At 45.1% G+C, this 16,739-nt stretch overlaps 1 protein-coding gene across 4 annotated transcripts in view; it reads left to right on the top strand.

Annotated features, from left to right (window-relative positions):
* Positions 1-10,179: 10,179 nt before the first annotated feature.
* TEX10 (testis expressed 10) overlaps positions 10,180-16,739 on the top strand; it is a 39,561-nt gene continuing 33,001 nt past the window's right edge. The window contains exons 1-2 of one of the 4 annotated variants that reach the window (XM_082194771.1): positions 10,180-10,249; positions 13,171-13,360. In XM_082194771.1, the coding sequence (XP_082050897.1) occupies positions 13,181-13,360 (180 nt within the window). In that variant the 5' untranslated portion in view covers positions 10,180-10,249; positions 13,171-13,180. Of the gene's footprint in view, positions 10,254-12,030; positions 12,947-13,170; positions 13,361-16,739 lie in introns of those variants that run through there. The other 3 variants (XM_082194769.1, XM_082194768.1, XM_082194770.1) reach the window with 3 other exon arrangements.

Below are 16,739 nucleotides of genomic sequence, written 5' to 3' on the forward strand. Positions count from 1 at the left end.
GCATTGGCTGTGCTGGCTGGGGACTGGTGGAAGTTGGAGTTTAGCCCTCTATGTGGAGGGCTAGGGAGTCCCAAACTACAACTCCCATCGGTCCCCATTCAACAGATTGTTGCTGTTGTTGGCATATTTATATATGTCTCTCTGGAGGGCCGTGGGAGACCCCAACTCTGATTTCTGCTCCATGTCCTGTTTCCTACAGTTGCTGGCTTCTGCAGAGTATTTTGCTTCCTTGCTTAATTATTTATCGTATTTTTCTCTCTATAGGACGCACCCAAACATAGGACGCACCTTGTTTTATTTTTTATTTTTAAAAATATTTATTAGAGTTTCCAATTTTTTACAAACAAAAAGCAAAAAGCAAACATAAAAAAGAATTAAAAACACATACATTTCATAACTTATTTTCTCATAACATATTTCCCCGACCTCCTCATACCGCCCCTCCTTGTATATCCAGTTCAAATTATTTATGCAGCAAATCCTTATCTCAAAGCATTACAGCTTAAAAAAAAAGAAAACACCTTACTTTCTCTCCAACATCTTAGATTATTATAACTTTAAATTCTTACTTACAAAAAGAAAACCATTTTATCATATTCCTTTTACCATTACAGCTAGAAACCACTTAATTTCAATCCAACATCATTCAACATTCCTTAATTTTGCAGTATTTTTGTAAATAGTCCTTAAATTTTTTCCAGTCTTCTTCTGCCGACTCTTCTCCCTGGTCACGGATTCTGCCAGTCATTTCTGGAAGTCAGGACGCACCTTGTTTTAGAGGGGGAGAACGAGGAAAAAAAAATCTCCCCCTCTCTGTGCAGCACCCCTTCAGCGAAGCGGGAGGAAAAACAGAGCCCCTTCCATTTCTCCTCCCGCTTTGCTGAAGAGGCGCTGCGCAGCTCTCCCTTTCCCATGTTGCCTTCACCTTCAGTGAAGGCTATCAAAAATAGCCACCTGAAGCCTCCGGAGCACGGCGGAAACTCCCACTGCGCTTCGGAGGCTTCGTGTTGCTATCGCTGAAGCCAAGGAGCCTGCATTCGCTCCGTAGGATGCACACACATTTCCCTGTAATTTTTGGAGGGGAAAATGTGTGTCTTATAGAGTGAAAAATACGGTACTTATTCTTTTTTTTGCAATTGCGCTTGATGTAATGCACCCTTTCCCCGCAGTGAGCTCAAGGCGTCTGTCTCCCCTTCTCATGCGATCCTCACATCAACCCTGTGAAGGTTGGTCAGGTTGAGAGTTGATGTCCAGCACGAGGCTGCCCAAGTGGGGCTTTGTCTTAACGTCCTACTTGTGTTTTTTTTTTATAAATATTTTTATTAAGTTTTCACAATAAAAGACAAAGAAAATACAAAATCACAAAAAAACAATACAATACAAAAATACGAACATTGAACACATCAAAAGAAAAAGAAAAAAGAGATAAAAACACATATAATAACAAAAAACAAAAATTCCCTCTTTCTTAATTTCTCATCTTCAATTAGCTTATTTTCCCGACTTCCTCACGTCTCCCGTTCTTGTATCCCTTTTTAGAAATTAATTCAGCAAATTCGTATCCTATTAATTTATCTGTTGTTAATCCAATCTTACATTTTACTTTGTTGCTAAAGCCCCTGTGATTCATTTCAATGTCCTTAACATTCATAAATTTTACAGTATTTCTGCAAATAAATTTTAAATTTCTTCCAATCTTCCTCCACCGTCTCCTCTCCCTGGTCTCGGATTCTGCCAGTCATTTCCTGTCTTAACGTCCTACTTGGACACACTCAACCCAGACTTCACCAACCTGCTGCCCTCCAGTTCTTTTGGACTACAGTTCCCATCAGCACCAGCTGCTACCAGCAACTGGCTAGGACTGGTTTTTATTTACTTACTGCACTTCTATACCACCTTTCCTCCAAGGAGCTCAAGGTGGTGCACATAGTTCTTCTCCTGGCCCTTTTTATCCTCACAACAGCACTGTGAGGTAGGTTAGGCTGAGAGTGTGTGACTGGCCCAAGGTCAGCCAGTGAGATTCATGGTTGAATATCAATCAATCAATCTTTATTACGGTCCAGAGATCCAACAAATCGTTACAAAGCAATGCGCAATTCAGACAGCCTTCCTCCAGGTTAAACAAACATTTTGTTCAGACTTAAAGATAGGGATCATTGGTTCTTGCAACCACCGATAAAAACTTTGCCACTGCTAATGTTCTAGTGTTTGTCTGGTCTTCCAATAGGAACCTGACATAGTGAGCCTCTGATTTTCCCGGGAAAGGTACCAGCAAGGGTAATATCAATTCAGCCCTGGCTTGCTTGTATTTCGCACAGTGCAGCAAAATATGTTTTATAGTTTGCTCACTATGTCAGGTTCCTATTGGAAGACCGGACAAACGCTAGAACATTAGCAGTGGCAAAAATTTTATCGGTGGTTGCAAGAACCAGTGATCCCTATATTCTGAACAAAATGTTTGTTTAACCTGGAGGTAGGCTGTATGAATTGTGTATTGCTTTGTAACAATTTGTTGGGTCTCTGGACCGTAATAAAGATTGTTGTTGTTGTTGTTGTTGTTTTATAGAATCTATGTCTTGGGCACACGAGCAAAGTCTGTCCTGGTAGAGGACTCCTCTCCACCTGCCAGAAGGAAACACTGCAGAAGGAAAGACGTTTAGTCTGGCTTTGGTGAAAAGCCTTCGATAGTTTGGTACAGTCAGGTTTTTAACGTAAGATGTTAACTTAAAGACATGCCCATATTGTACTCCTACTGCCAGCGGACTACAGACTGCGTGTGATCGAGATCGCAAGTCACTGTGTGTATTATCCCATAATCTTTGCTTTAACGTCTTTAGGGCGCCTTCGTAACCCAGGTAATAAAGTGGGGGGGGGGGTGACAGACCAATAGAGGTGGCTTTTCTAGCCATGGTTTTCTGCCATTTGCTGACAAACTCCTCATTGGTTAGGTGTTGATACAAACCCTCATGGCTGAATAAGCATTAAAACCCTGGTCTCCCATGTCACAGTCTGACACTCTAACCCAGGGGTAGTCATAGAATCATAGAATCATAGAGTTGGAAGAGACCACAAGGGCCATCGAGTCCAACCCCCTGCCAAGCAGGAAACACCATCAGAGCACTCCTGACATATGGTTGTCAAGCCTCTGCTTAAAGACCTCCAAAGTAGGAGACTCCACCACACTCCTTGGCAGCAAATTCCACTGTCGAACAGCTCTTAATGTCAGGAAGTTCTTCCTAATGTTTAGGTGGAATCTTCTTTCTTGTAGTTTGGATCCATTGCTCCGTGTCCGCTTCTCTGGAGCAGCAGAAAACAACCTTTCTCCCTCCTCTATGTGACATCCTTTTATATATTTGAACATGGCTATCATATCACCCCTTAACCTCCTCTTCTCCAGGCTAAACATGCCCAGCTCCCTTAGCCGTTCCTCATAAGGCATCGTTTCCAGGCCTTTGACCATTTTGGTTGCCCTCCTCTGGACACGTTCCAGTTTGTCAGTGTCCTTCTTGAATTGTGGTGCCCAGAACTGGACACAGTACTCCAGGTGAGGTCTGACCAGAGCAGACCTCACCTGGAGAGTCAACCTTTTTATACCTACCACCCACTAATGCATCTTTCTTGATGGTAAAATTTCATTACCGCCCACCAGTGCTCGATGGAAGGAGGATTCAGCTTGTGCCATAGAACCCCCTACCGCCCACATAGAATCCTGAAATGCCCACTAGTGGGCGATAGGGACCAGGCTGACAAGCCCTGCTCTAACCACTACACCACACTGGCTCTCAAAACTGCCTCTCGCTGGAGGGCATCAGGTTGGCCAAGGCTGCTTTAGCCCCATGCTATGCTTTAACCATTAGTCTCCCGCTTTCACTGTTGTTTATCTCCAGTATCTGGTATTCAGAGGAATATTGAACAGGAGGCTCCAACATAGAGGCTTATAACTGTTTATTGTTCTGTCTGTCTCAGTATAAAGATGCACAAAAATGTGGCTAATTAATATTAGTAATAGTGGTAGTAATAATAACAATAATGTATTGCTTATGGGTGATGAGCTGAAGAGGCCCTCATATTTTTTCACTTTCAGCCCCTAGACCTCAGCAAAAATAAACATTTATGGGGCCATGGACACACTTGGAAATTTGAGGGAAATATCCTAGCTAACAAAAAATTACTGCCATGTTGGGACCAACATCCAGCCCCCCCAAAGCAATTCCTGTTGGTTTAACTCCCAGGCTAACCACCAGACGGCACTGTCTCTCCACTTGGACTGGAGCATTCTGGTGCTATGTTGCTAAACGTGGCAGACAATGTGGTCTAGTGATTTGATCCTTGGGCTGCTTAAACACATCACTTGCATCTTGGAGGGAGCTGGGGTAAATCATGGTCCCACAGCAATTTTCTACTCAGGTTAACTTGGCTGTAATGCCAGAAGGGTATTATAGGGAAGCCCTGTAGTATAGGGAAGTTTTTAATGTTTGATGTCTTGCTGTGTTTGATGTTTTCATTTGCTGCAAGCTGCCATAATTTGAACATATTTTGTCAAAATAAAGACTTTTTTCATATATTCTTTAGTTGTTATGTGTGGATTTCTTAACTCTTGACTCCTTCATTATGGAAAATGAAAATCAAGATACCTCAACTTACGGTACATGCGTACAATGTCACTCCGTACTACTATAACGTAAGTATTGTGTCTCATGCTATTGAAAGATCTATGAATGATTTTTAGGTATACCTACACTATGGTATACCTGAAAGGATGCTGGGGGATGCTCTCCATTAGATATTGCTATCTCTTGACGACAGTACACTGAATTTCCTGGAAAGAGGGGTTGACTCTTAAAGTCTGTAATGTAGATGTGTTCTGGTAGTGTCTTCATTGAAATTTGGCATCCTCTTATAAAACAGTCCATCCTGAAGAATGGCATCCACCAGAATCACAAACTGGACTGATCCATTCCGGGGGAGGAAGGGGGGCAAGCTGGAATGTGGGGGAACTCTTTGTAATTGTGTTTATACACTGAAAATCAATAAAACTCCATATTAAAAAAATCAATAAAACTCCATATTAAAAAAATAAAAGAACATGTGAAGAGTCATTGGCCCATCTTGTCCAGAATCCTGTTCTCAAAATGGCCAAGCAGATGACTGGGGGAAAGATGAAAGCAGCACAAAGCATTCTCTTTTGCAGTTTTGCAGCCATGAATTTGTCTAATCCTCTTTTAAAGCCATCTGAGTTGGTGGCCATCGCTGTCTCCTGGGCTTGGCCACAACAGAGTTTACTGCATGTTTGCAGCTGTTTACATTTCCATTTAATTTGTGGGCTAAAGCCTCAGCGCCTAGGGCTTGCCGATCGAAAGGTCGGCGGTTCGAATCCCCGCGGCGGGGTGCGCTCCCGCTGCTCGGTCCCAGCGCCTGCCAACCTAGCAGTTCGAAAGCACCCCCGGGGGCAAGTAGATAAATAGGTACCGCTTACCAGCGGGAAGGTAAACGGCGTTCCGTGTGCGGCTCTGGCTCGCCAGAGCAGCGTTGTCACGCTGGCCACGTGACCCGGAAGTGTCTCCGGACAGCGCTGGCCCCCGGCCAATAGATGTGAGATGGGCGCACAAACCCCAGAGTCTGGCAAGACTGGCCCGTTCAGGCAGGGGTACCTTTACCTTTACCTTTACATTTCCATTTAATTTGCATAGTTCACATGATATTACCCTCAAACAATAACAGTCTAAATTATATTCCTCTGTAAATTCGGGTTCACCTGATACAGTGATAAGCTGCAGGAGAAGTTGGGCTCCAAACTGCTCCACATTGGGGGTCACATATTATTAGTTTTGGTTTCCGGGGGTGGATGGATCAACTGTCACTTTCTACTCTCCTTTCCATTCTCACCCACTGCTTTCATTTCTTTTCTGCCTGTGCTCATAGCTATTTGCAGTGCACTCCTGAATGGAGGATTCCCCCCCCCCTTTTGATTCCTCAGATTTGCACAAAACTGTAGAATGCTTTTTCACACTTCTTGGCCCAGGAATGCCACTGAATAATAATAATATGTTGTGTAAAATAATAATTCTTTTGTTCTGTTCTGAACCTACTGTGGGTCAGTATAATTTGTTGACCTGAAGGTTTTGTGATCTTAATGGAAGAATGTTGTTCTAGAATCATAGAATCATAGAGTTGGAAGAGACCACAAGGGCCATCGAGTCCAACCCCCTGCCAAGCAGGAAACACCATCAGAGCACTCCTGATATATGGTTGTCAAGCCTCTGCTTAAAGACCTCCAAAGTAGGAGACCACCACACTCCTTGGCAGCAAATTCCACTGTCAAACAGCTCTTACTGTCAGGAAGTTCTTCCTAATGTTTAGGTGGAATCTTCTTTCTTGTAGTTTGGATCCATTGCTCCGTGCCCACTTCTCTGGAGCAGCAGAAAACAACCTTTCTCCCTCCTCTATGTGACATCCTTTTATAGATTTGAACATGGCTATCATATCACCCCTTAACCTCCTCTTCTCCAGGCTAAACATGCCCAGCTCCCTTAGCCGTTCCTCATAAGGCATCGTTTCCAGGCCTTTGACCATTTTGGTTGCCCTCCTCTGGACACGTTCCAGTTTGTCAGTGTCCTTCTTGAACTGTGGTGCCCAGAACTGGACACAGTACTCCAGGTGAGGTCTGACCAGAGCAGAATACAGTGGCACTATTACTTCCCTTGATCTAGATGCTATACTCCTATTGATGAGATGTTCTAGCACATCTGCTTTTAATTGCTGAAACATTTCTACGCAGATGTGAACTGTGTCTTTTCTTACATGGAAGCTTCAATTTGGAACATTTAAGAAACAGGATTGGCTTGAAACATGAACCTTTTCAAGTTTCTACCTTGTATCCTTCAACAATGGAGTTAATAGATTGTCTTTCTCTCCCAGATTTTTTAAAAGAAAAACCTCCTGTTCAACCTTCCAGTGATGATATGGGAACAAAGTTGAAGTTCAAGCCACGATTTAAGTGAAAAGCATCACAGTTGAATGCAAACATCAGTACTAGCACACATAAAATTGGTTAGTTTGTGTCCACAATTAAAGAAGTACCTAGTGAATAGGCCTCTCCTGATGCTGAAACACAACATCAGCTGTGTTCTAAGGAACATTTATCAAATCCTACATCAGACAAGCCAGAGAGCCCGGCAGCACCCACTCAGACTCAGACAGCTACACCCAGTATCTCTCTTCCAGGATCATCAGCAACATCTGACAATGACATAACTGCAGAATTTTTCAGAAGTATAAGAAACATGGACTTTGATGAAGTTGCTGCCATCCTACACAAAATAACAGCATCAAACCCATCATTCAGTGGTAATTTTTTTGTCTGTAAGCCACTTTGCAGCATATACCGTATTTTGCGCCCCATAAGACGCTCCGGCCCATAGGACGCACCTAGTTTTTTTGGGGGGGAAATAAAGAAAAAAAATTATTCCCCCCCCCCCACGCTCTGCCTCCCCGCTGTCCCCCAAGCCTGTGGGGCTGGCGATGGGGAGAAGTGCGCTGATCCCGGGACGGCAGACAGCTCTGCACCACCATCCGGAGCAGGGCAGGACTTAGCGCCCCACTCGGGATGGCGGCGCAGATCTGCCTGCTGCCCCGGCACGGCAGACAGCTCTGCGCTGCCATCTGGAGTGGGGCGGGCTTCGCCCCCGGCTCCCGGTGACCGCGGAGCTGCGCTGATCCCGGGACGGCAGGCAGCCCTGCACCGCCATCCGGAACGGGGCGGGACTTAGCGCCCCGCTCCCGATGGCTGCGCAGAGCTGTGCTGAGCCGGGGACTGCAGGCAGCTCTGCGCAACCCTCGGAGCCGGTCTCCCGACCCCTCTCGCTCTCCAGGCTTCAGTGAAAGCCTGCATTCGCCCCATAGGACGCACCCAGATTTCCCCTTCATTTTTGGAGGGGGAAAAGTGCGTCGTATAGGGCGAAAAATACGGTAATTATATTTAATATAATAGATATTAATGAATCAAATCAAATTTGAACCTTAGTGAGGCTGCTGAAGACATTTCTGTCAATTCTGTCATTCTCTGACTCTCTTCACCACAAAGCCAATGTCAATCCAAAAGTATTCCTATAGCCAGGAAAACCCTGTCTTTAGGGGTCTTCGCCCTGGCTGTGCAGTTTCCCTCTGTGGTCATGATAGCAATCCAGCCACTCAGTTCCATGTTAACCTGAAAGGCTGCCTGAGATCTGTATAGACACATAGACTATCTGGGGAAATAATACTATTTGTATTATTTTCAAAATAATTGCCTATATTTTTGAAACAAAAGTAACCCATACCCAATAAACCCAACAGTTTTCTCCAGACACCGCCAAATGTCCATTATGAAAGCGTATATTTCCATCCAATGACCACCACTTAGAGTATAAATTTGTAAAACAGGCTTTTATTAAGTGATCCACAAGTTCGTATAAACCCTTGGAGCGGGACTTTGGTTTTCCGGGGTATTTGCGAACAAAATAAAATTCCACCAAGGGTCTTTGTACTTTGTTCCTCTTGTCAGTCTCAATGTGTGCACCAACTTTTCTGCAAGAGCAAAACACCATACTGCCTTGTACCAAGTGTTCAAGTTCACAACTTTTGGGAAATTCTGCTTTTGGAACTTTGGCCCCCCTAATATGGAAGCTGTTCATTCTTAATTTTTGTTTATGTTACGGCATTCTGCACATGTGTTGTAGCACATGTTCTTAAATAAGTGCTGCACAAGCCCCATTTTGAAGGGGAAACAAGGTTATAAATGGCAGCCCTACCAAGTCTAAATGTCATCAGCCACCACAGCTGATGTGTAAGTGTGCATACAATTGCAGCTGTTATAGGAAAACCCTTGGGCTCACTTGGATTACCAAAGACACCAGCCAGGAATAGACGAGCAAAATAGCAGTCAGTAGGCCTGTTGTTGTTGTTGTTTAGTCGTGTCCGACTCTTCCTGACCCTATGCACCAGAGCACGCCAGGCACTCCTGTCTTCCACTGCAAGAAGATCAAACCTATCTATTCTTAAGGAAATCAGCCCTGAGTGCTCACTGGAAGGACAGATCGTGAAGCTGAGGCTCCAAGACTTTGGCCACCTCATGAGAAGAGAAGACTCCCTGGAAAAGACCCTGATGTTGGAAAAGATGGAGGGCACAGCGAGAAGGGGACGACAGAGGACGAGATGGTTGGATAGTGTTCTTGAAGATACCAGCATGAGTTTGACCAAACTGTGGGAGGCAGTGGAAGACAGGATTGCCTGGCGTGCTCTGGTCCAGGGGGTCACGAAGAGTCGGACATGACTAAACGACTAAACAACAACAATCGGGTAGGCAAGCTAAGGCCCATGGGCTGGAAGCGGCCTGCGGAGGTTGTTTGACCGGTTCACGAGCCACCCCTGAACCGAACTGCCTGCTCTCGCACTGCGCTAAACTGGCGTGGAAACTCACTTTTGCTGCACAGGAAATCGCATCTGCGAATCCACATATACTGAAAATCATGTCTGCGCAGACGCAGGTGCTGAAAATCGTGGGCACGCTCACGTTCATGCGCAATCCGGCCCACAGTGGGACTGATCCGGCCCAGGCAAGATAAACCTTGCTGACCCCTGGTTTTAATGATACTCTCTGTGTGTGCGCACACAATGTTTTAATTCTATCTATGTTTTATTTTTTTCTTAAAATATATATGTACAGTGCAGGTACAGTGGTACCTCGGGTTAAGTACTTAATTCGTTCCGGAGGTCCGTTCTTAACCTGAAACTGTTCTTAACCTGAAGCACCACTTTAGCTAATGGGGCCTCCTGCTGCTGCCGCGCCGCCAGAGCACGATTTCTGTTCTCATCCTGAAGCAAAGTTCTTAACCCGAGGTAATATTTCTGGGTTAGCGGCGTATGTAACCTGAAGCGTCTGTAACCCGAGGTACCACTGTACACGCATTTGCTTTGAGCTGCTCTCATTTTTATCTGCAAGATGCCTCGAGTCCCTGTCAGGCTGCTGTTCCACCTCCGCTCCTGAAGGCGGCGCCAGGCGCGAAGCCTCCCTTCCCCTCCCGCGCTTTCCCCAGTCAGCGCTCCGCCTCCCTCTCCGGAGGAGGGTTCCAGGTGGACTACGCCGCTGCTGGGGTCACGTGCTCCACTCAGCCGCCCTGCTGATTGGGCGGCTTCTGGAAACCGTGGCTCCTCGTGACCCGGAAGGACTCCCCGAGCGCGTTTCCGTCGCTGCCGGCCGCGCGTGCCGGAGGTGGGTAAGTGGGGCGGGCGGAGAAGCGGGCTTTCTTTCTTTCACTGCGCCGGCGCCGCCCCCGCTTCTTGCTTTTCCGTTGGTCACCCCGGTCCGTGACAGCCCCTCCCCCCCCGCTGCTGCTGCTGCTTCTCGCTTGGCAGCGGGAGGCCCGCCAGGGACGCGAGGAACCCGCCTCACGCCGCGTCGGGACAATGCTTCCCTCCGGCTCCGTACTGTCTGCACTGGCTGGCAGCAGCAGCGGCGGCTCTCCGGGTTTTAGGCGGGAGTCCCTTCTCCAGCCCTACCGGGGACGCTGTGGCTCTTCGCCCTCAACGACAATAGTGGTCGTTCCGAAAGTCACTTTTGGCTCATTAAACCATCTATGGCCTTTAAAAGCGGCGCGCGGAGGGTGTGTGTTTTGTTTGTTTGATACTATACTTTTGTGCTTTTATATTGTAAATCTGTGTCCTGAGATCATCAGATGGAAGGACGGTATGGAAATAGTAGTAGTAATAATAATAATAATAATTACCCTGATGGTAATCCTTCTTAGGGGAGAACCCTGAGACGCGAGGGTATCACTCACTCACACACATATACAGTGGTGCCTCGCAAGACGAAATTAATTCGTTCCGCAAGTTTTTTCTACTTGCGAGTTTTTCGTCTTGCGAAGCACGGTTTCCCATAGGAATGCATTGAAAATCAATCCATGCGTTCCTATGGAGACCGTCCAGGGACAGAGGGGACCTTTCGTCTTGCAAGTTTTTCGTCTCGCGAGGCGTTCATCTTGCGGGGCACCACTGTATATAAATAAAGGTAAAGGGACCCCTGACCATTAGGTCCAGTCGTGACTGACTCAGGTTGCGGCCCTCATCTCGCTTTATTGGCCAAGGGAGCCGGCGTGCAGCTTCCGGGTCATGTGGCCAGAATGACTAAGCCGCTTCTGGCGAACCAGAGCAGCGCACAGAAACGCCATTTACCTTTCCACTGGAGCAGTACCTATTTATCTACTTGCACTTTGATGTGCTTTTGAACTGCTAGGTTGGCAGGAGCAGGGACCGAGCAACAGGAGCTCACCCCGTTGTGGGGATTTGAACTGCTGACCTTCTGATTGGCAAGTCCTAGGCTCTGTGGTTTAACCCACAGCGCCACCCGTGTCCCATATCTATCTATCTATCTATCTATCTAATTTTAGAAAGTTTTTGTTTACATACTGCATTCATTCCAAAATACAAAACAATATATTTTAAGGGGTTCCCAACCCCTGGACCTCTCCCCCCCCCCCGTTTCAAATCATTATCTCTTTTATTTTCTGCCTCTTTGTACCTTTATCTGATTTATTCACCTCCCTTAATAAGGTACAGGCCCTGTCCTCAGGCTTACAAGCTTCACACACACACACACACACGGAAGTGAGGGCAAAAATGGTAAAAAAAAAGTTTTTGCAATGCCCAGAACAAAGTGATGAGTTCTAAATAAGCCTTTATGTGAAAGTTCCTGCCAGGCAGGTCTTTCCTTGCTGGTGGTTTTTGCATGCACAGAAGTGATGCTTTTGGCCCATCCACCCTTGTTCCTCTGGGCCAATGTCAATGTGTGGCGTTCCCCTTCTGCTTCCCAGTCCCAGGCCAACTGGCTATTGGGGCCCAGTGTTCTGGCAGGGAGGTGGGAAGGAAAGCTTCCTGCAGCAGTTGCTTCATTGGTTGATAAGGTGGGGTTAGATTGATTATGGTGGAGTTGTTCCTGAGATGCAGGGGTGTAACTTCCCAATGGCTCTAAGAAATATGGCTGATAGTTGGGGCTAGAATATGCCTCCCTATTTTATCTTTGAAACAGCTATGCACTCTAGTTATCCAAAAAGGCTTTCTTTATATGGAAAACCGGTGTGTCAGGTTGAAGGTTAGTCTAAAACCCTTTCTCCAGGCACCTTAACTTCCTGAATGCTGATAAATTCTGTTTTTATCTGGTTGAGTTTTTGCTTATGTGACCTTCCTCCTGTGGTCTGAAACAAGCAGCCTAATTAGAGATTTGCAGCTTAACTCTTAGAGGGAATGATTTTGGCTCCGGGGTTTTGAACCAAAAAGTTCCCAGTTTGCATTCAATACTGTTCACTAATACAGGCATTGTCTCACGGGCAGTCGTTAGGAAATAAAAAAAAAAATCAGTTCAAACCCAGAAATGGCAGGAGAGAGCTGGAAAGTCCCTGTGGCTTGCAGGGAGACCTTCCCCGGATCCCAAAGAGGGTGTCAGTAAGGGCAGAGGAAGCCCCAAAGAGACCAGCTGCTCAGCCTCTCCGTCTTAATAGCTGATGTGCAGGGTAGTGCAGTAGTAGCAGCCGCCACTTTCCCGCATGTTCTCCAGTTTCCCGATGGAGGTTCAGTTCTAGTTGTGGATATTTTTGAATGCAGTCTTTTTTTTGTATGGATTGCAGAGAGCATTTAAAGGGTGCTCTGCACTTTATGCAATTTCAGTTATGCACGCAGGGGCCTGGAGCATAACCCTCGCTTCAGTGGGGGGATGCATGTAAAAGCCTTCAACTATTAATATCCCTTTTTTAAATGTGAAGGTGCTAGGCTATGTTGATATTGATGTTGTGAACCCTTTGTATGTGGAGATGCACAGAATTTCTTTTGCCGTCCATCACAGTACCTTACACTCTGAATTTTCAGAGTTGGATCTATCGTAACTTCATCTTGAACTCAAGAGAAACTTCATCAGGTAAGCTGCAGTGCCATGAAGAAGGCAATCTTTCCTAGATTTTCAGGTGACTAGCATTAGGGAGTAGAGCATAAGGGTGTACACTTTGCAGTTTCTTTTTGGATTATGTTGCGGACCCTGAAGAAAACCAGCAATTGACTTTGATTTCAGAAACTGAGTCTGAGTAATTGTTTGCTCAGTTTCCCCCCTTAAACATACTTGTTCAACTCTATATTTTTCTACAGTGGCTTCAAAATGACAAAGAAAAGGAAACATCAAGAAGATTTTCACAAGGTGAAGCTAAAAGTTGGAAAAAAGAAGCCTAGACTAGAAAATGCAACAGATACAAACTTCAAAACAAGAGCCATACATATATCCGAGCAGCTTAGAGAAGATGGAGTGCTTCCAACAAATAATAGAAAGCTTAACATAAAGGTACAGTGAAATGCGAATTTATATGCCACCAATTATTGTTGCACTTTTGAGTTCATTAGCATCTGTGGGATTTTGATATAGTGTGAGCTTTTGTCAAGGGTTAACATACTACTGGAGATGCCAAAACATCGTATCTAGGAATCTGGACAGCTACATAGATAAGTTGGAGAAGACAATAAATTTCAAAATACCTAATCTTTTTAATTTTAGCATTATTGTTAAGCTGAAATCAGAGTTACAAGGACCCTTGCTGAATACCTTACAACCTCAGCTAATAATCTCTTACTGTGCATTCCAATCCCCTATAATGAGCAGAACATCCTTCTTTGGTGTCACTTCGATAAGGTTTTGTAAGTCTTCATAGAACTGGTCAATTTCAGTTTCTTCAGCACCAGTAGTTGGTGCATAAACTTGGATTACTGTGATGTTAAAAGGTCTGCCTTGGATTCGTATCGAGATCATTCTATCATTTTTGAGACTGCATCCCAGTACAGCTTTCGCCAGTCAACAAAAGAGTGGCGAAAGCTGTACTGGGATGCAGTCTCAAAAATGATAGAATGATCTCGATACGAATCCAAGGCAGACCTTTTAACATCACAGTAATCCAAGTTTATGCACCAACTACTGGTGCTGAAGAAACTGAAATTGACCAGTTCTATGAAGACTTACAAAACCTTATCGAAGTGACACCAAAGAAGGATGTTCTGCTCATTATAGGGGATTGGAATGCTAAAGTAGGGAATCAAGAGATAAAAGGAACAACTGGCAAGTTTGGCCTTGGAGATCAAAACGAAGCAGGGCAAAGGCTAATAGAGTTCTGTCAAGAGAACAAGCTGGTCATCACAAACACGCTTTTCCAACAACACAAGAGACGACTCTACACATGGACATCCCCAGATGGGCAACATCGAAATCAGATTGATTATATTCTCTGCAGCCAAAGATGGAGAAGCTCTATACAGTCAGCAAAAACAAGACCTGGAGCTGACTGTGGCTCAGATCATCAGCTCCTTATAGCAAAATTCAAGCTTAAACTGAAGAAAGTAGGAAAAACCACTGGACAGGTAAGATACAATCTAAACCAAATCCCTTATGAATACACAGTGGAAGTGAGGAACAGGTTTAAGGATTTAGATTTGCTGGACAGAGTGCCTGAAGAACTATGGATGGAGGCTCACAACATTATACAGGAGGCAGCAACTAAAACCATCCCAATGAAAAAGAAATGCAAGAAAGCAAAGTGGCTGTCCAACGAGGCCTTACAAATAGCGGAGGAGAGAAGGCAAGCAAAATGCGAGGGAGATAGTGAAAGATACAGGAAATTGAATGCAGATTTCCAAAGAACAGCAAGGAGAGACAAGAAGGCCTTCTTAAACGAGCAATGCAAAGAAATAGAGGAAAGCAACAGAATGGGAAGAACCAGAGATCTGTTCAAGAAAATCGGAAATATGAAAGGAACATTTCGTACAAAGATTACCATAATAAAGGACAAAAGTGGTAAAGATCTAACTGAAGCAGAAGACATCAAGAAGAGGTGGCAAGAATACACAGAGGAATTATACCAGAAAGATATGGATGTCTCGTACACCCCAGGTAGTGTGGTTGCTGACCTTGAGCCAGACATCCTGGAGAGTGAAGTCAAATGGGCCTTAGAAAGCACTGCAAATAACAAGGCCAGTGGAAGTGATGGTATTCCAGCTGAACTGTTTAAAATTTTAAAAGATGATGCTGTTAAGGTGCTACACTCAATATGCCAGCAAGTTTGGAAAACTCAGCAGTGGCCAGAGGATTGGAGAAGATCAGTCTACATTCCAATCCCAAAGAAAGGCAGTGCCAAAGAATGCTCCAACTAACGCACAATTTCACTCATTTCACATGCTAGCAAGGTTATGCTTAAAATTCTACAAGGAAGGCTCAAGCAGTATGTGGACCGAGAACTCCCAGAAGTGCAAGCTGGATTTAGAAGAGGCAGAGGAACCAGAGACCAAATTGCAAACATGCGCTGGATTATGGAGAAAGCCAGAGAGTTCCAGAAAGACATCTACTTCTGCTTCATTGACTATGCAAAAGCCTTTGACTGTGTTGACCACAGCAAACTATGGCAAGTTCTTAAAGAAATGGGAGTGCCTGATCACCTCATCTGTCTCCTGAGAAATCTCTATGTGGGACAAGAAGCTACAGTTAGAACTGGATATGGAACAACTGATTGGTTCAAAATTGGGAAAGGAGTACGGCAAGGCTGTATATTGTCTCCCTGCTTATTTAACTTATATGCAGAATTCATCATGCGAAAGGCTGGGCTGGATGAATCCCAAGCCGGAATTAAGATTGCCGGAAGAAATATCAACAACCTCAGATATGCAGATGACACAACCTTGATGGCAGAAAGTGAAGAGGAATTAAAGAACCTTTTAATGAGGGTGAAAGAGGAGAGCGCAAAATATGGTCTGAAGCTCAACATCAAAAAAACGAAGATCATGGCCACTGGGCCCATCACCTCCTGGCAAATAGATGGGGAAGAAATGGAGGCAGTGAGAGATTTTACTTTCTTGGGCTCCATGATCACTGCAGATGGTGACAGCAGTTACGAAATTAAAAGACGCCTGCTCCTTGGGAGAAAGGCGATGGCAAACCTAGACAACATCTTAAAAAGCAGAGACATCACCTTGCCAACAAAGGTCCGTATAGTAAAAGCCATGGTTTTCCCAGTAGTGATGTATGGAAGTGAGAGCTGGACCATAAAGAAGGCTGATCGCCGAAGAATTGATGCTTTTGAATTATGGTGCTGGAGGAGACTCTTGAGAGTCCCATGGACTGCAAGAAGATCAAACCTCTCCATTCTGAAGGAAATCAGCCCTGAGTGCTCACTGGAAGGACAGATCGTGAAGCTGAGGCTCCAATACTTTGGCCACCTCATGAGAAGAGACCCTGATGTTGGGAAAGATGGAGGGCACAAGGAGAAGGGGACGACAGAGAATGAGATGGTTGGATGGTGTTCTTGAAGCCACTAGCATGAGTTTGATCAAACTGCGGGAGGCAGTGGAGGACAGAAGTGCCTGGCGTGCTCTGGTCCATGGGGTCACGAAGAGTCGGACACGACTAAACGACTAAACAACAACAACAAGTGTCTTTGTTGTATCCGTGGTGTTCAACATCTCCATCTCATGAGTTGTATTGTTACAAGATAGATGCTTTTAAATACTGCTTTCTGTCACAAAGTGTCTTCATCATGTGGCAAAGTTCCAACAGTGGTGAAGCCTTCAGTGCCTTTAGAAGAGGGGAGTTCCATAAGAGTTGATTTGCCCAAGGTAGCACCATAAGTATGCTGTCTCCTGAAATTCATTGTGATTCTCAGGTACTTTGTATTATGTCCATCTTC

This window comes from Podarcis vaucheri (assembly GCF_965113315.1).
Source record: "Podarcis vaucheri genome assembly, chromosome: 13".
Lineage (NCBI taxonomy): Eukaryota > Metazoa > Chordata > Lepidosauria > Squamata > Lacertidae > Podarcis > Podarcis vaucheri.